Source organism: Coturnix japonica, unplaced genomic scaffold (genome assembly GCF_001577835.2).
Source record: "Coturnix japonica isolate 7356 unplaced genomic scaffold, Coturnix japonica 2.1 chrUnrandom789, whole genome shotgun sequence".
In the NCBI taxonomy this organism is placed as follows: Eukaryota; Metazoa; Chordata; class Aves; order Galliformes; family Phasianidae; genus Coturnix; species Coturnix japonica.
The window spans coordinates 10,119-11,132 of record NW_015440148.1 but is presented as its reverse complement, the minus strand read 5'-3'; the positions used below and the strand labels follow the sequence as shown (position 1 = coordinate 11,132).

At 54.8% G+C, this 1,014-nt stretch overlaps 1 protein-coding gene across 1 annotated transcript in view; it reads left to right on the top strand.

Annotated features, from left to right (window-relative positions):
- Positions 1-332: 332 nt before the first annotated feature.
- Positions 333-1,014, top strand: part of FBXL12 (F-box and leucine rich repeat protein 12) — a 6,633-nt gene continuing 5,951 nt past the window's right edge. The window contains exon 1 of the mRNA XM_015851213.2: positions 333-622. Coding sequence (XP_015706699.1) covers positions 476-622 — 147 coding nt within the window. The 5' untranslated portion in view covers positions 333-475. The remainder of the gene's footprint in view (positions 623-1,014) is intronic.

Below are 1,014 nucleotides of genomic sequence, written 5' to 3'. Positions count from 1 at the left end.
CCCAGTTTGATCCCAGTTTAATCCCAGTCTGATCCCAATTTAATCCCAATTTAATCCCAGTTTAATCCCAGTTTGATCCCAGTTTAATCCCAGTTCGATCCCAGTTTAATCCCAATTTAATCCCAGTTTAATCCCAGTTTGATCCCAATTTAATCCCAGTTTAATCCCAATTCACTCCAGTTCGGATACTTGCATTTCACCCGGACTTTTTTGCCCAAGCGATCGTTGCAAACGACTTCGATCATCGTTACTGTGGGGGGGGGGGTTAATATATAGGAGTTAATTGGGTTAATTAGGTTAATTAGGGTGGGGGGGGGGTGTTAATATATAGGGGGTTCCTATAGACCCACCGACTCCGCCGCTCCCTCCGTTACTAGGCCGCAACACCGGAAACAGGAAGTAACGCGGAGCCGGATGCGGAAGTTGCTTCGGCTCCTCCTACTTCCGCCAATACCGGAAGTGGGAGGGATCCAAGATGGCGGCCGCCGAGGAACTACCGGAGTTGGTTGTGTTACGGATCCTGAAGCTTCTGCCGTTCCGAGATCGGCTGCGAGCGGCCAGGTTGGGATCCGGCCGCCATCTTTGGGGCTTTGCGGATCTTCTTCCGGCTTTACCCCCGTTCTAGGCCTCAATTTTCCGCTTCTTCCTGCTTCCATTCCTCCTCCCCCCCCCTCCACTTCCGGTTTGGAGCAACATGGCCGCCCCCTATATCCGCCATGTTGCCCCTCCGGGCTCCCATCCCCCCCTTTAACTTCCGCTTCTCCCACTAGTGGGGCCTTTCCCATAGCCCACCTCGCTATTTCCCCTTCCTTCCCCCTTCCCTTCCGGTTCCGGTTCCTTCCGGTTCCGGTTCCCGTTCCTCCTTCCTTCCCCCTTCCCTTCCGGTTCCGGTTCCTTCCGGTTCCGGTTCCTCCTTCCTTCCCCCTTCCCTTCCGGTTCCGGTTCTTTCCGGTTCCGGTTCCTCCTTCCTTCCCCCTTCTCTTCCGGTTCCGGTTCCTTCTGGTTCCGGTTCCT